This window comes from Bison bison, unplaced genomic scaffold (assembly GCF_000754665.1).
Source record: "Bison bison bison isolate TAMUID 2011002044 unplaced genomic scaffold, Bison_UMD1.0 scf7180017864324, whole genome shotgun sequence".
Taxonomy (NCBI): domain Eukaryota; kingdom Metazoa; phylum Chordata; class Mammalia; order Artiodactyla; family Bovidae; genus Bison; species Bison bison.
This window is the reverse complement of record NW_011494896.1, coordinates 10,596,690-10,597,706: the sequence shown is the minus strand read 5'-3', so window position 1 is coordinate 10,597,706 and position 1,017 is coordinate 10,596,690. Positions and strand designations below refer to the sequence as shown.

The 1,017-nt window shown below is 56.7% G+C and overlaps 1 protein-coding gene across 1 annotated transcript in view; it reads right to left on the bottom strand.

Moving 5' to 3' along the window:
* The window catches only part of GAB2 (GRB2-associated binding protein 2), a 55,820-nt gene that overhangs the window by 22,898 nt on the left and 31,905 nt on the right, over positions 1-1,017 (bottom strand). The window contains exon 2 of the mRNA XM_010853226.1: positions 452-695. Within this exon, the coding sequence (XP_010851528.1) occupies positions 452-695 (244 nt within the window). The remainder of the gene's footprint in view (positions 1-451; positions 696-1,017) is intronic.

Genomic DNA, 1,017 nt, shown 5'->3' with positions numbered 1-1,017 from the left:
TTATTTAATTTTAATTGATTCCAATTTAGATAGCCACATGTGGAGAGTGGCTGCCACATGGAACGCTGCAGTGGTAGCAAAACTGAGATACGGATTTACTCAACAATGTTAAGGTTTTATAGCTATATTGTTAGGGTCAACAAATGCACTGACTTTGTTTTTGATTCTGAAACTCTAGCTTCTTAACGCCTTTTTTTCCAAATTAAAGTTTTTATAGCAAGATTTTTGATAATGAAAGGATTCTTTGGAATCCAAGTATCATTATATAGCAATGTAGATGATACCCATAAAATGTGAAGGTTACCTAAACTAGAGCAATGGTGATTTTGTTTTATAATTATGTATCTGGTCACCTGGAGAGATGTAATGATAGTTTACTCCCGCGCCTTCAAAATTAAAAAGCAGAGGCTGAAAAGGACCGGGCCCTGCGAGGGCTCGGCAGCGCGCCTACCGTGTGCTCTCCGCCCTGCGGCTGATGCACTGGTGCAGATAGAGGTACTCCTGAGGCGCGCTGGCGGACAGGGCGGGCTGCACGTGGTTGGACAGCCCGGGCTCGAAGGTGAACAGGGTCGGCTGGCTGGAGTGCGACGGGGCCGAGGCTTTCCGCTCTCGGAGAAGGTGCTGGCTGGAGCTGCTGAGCTCCGCTGGAGAGGAGCGCGGCCCGTGCGGGGCCGAGGAGATGTTCCGCAGGGAGTCTGTGAACAGAGAGCAAGAGCTGTGTGAGGGGACGGGGAAGGGAAGGCGGCCCTCTCCCGGACCGGGCGGGCGGAGGACGAGGGGCTGTGAGGGGCAGAGGCGACGCCCCGCAGCGGCAGCGTCCTCAGCGCCTGCCCGCCCGCTGCCCTCCCTTACTGCCCCCTCCCGGCTCAGGACCTCCGCGCTGCCCCCGGGGTCGCCCGGAGGCCACTGTCGCCCGGTCACCACCTGCCCGGCTCCGGGAGGCGAGGCTGCTCAGGGTCCAGGCCCTCGGAGAGGCCAGCCTCGGGCAAGGGGAAGCCAATGCCACCCCTCTCTCTG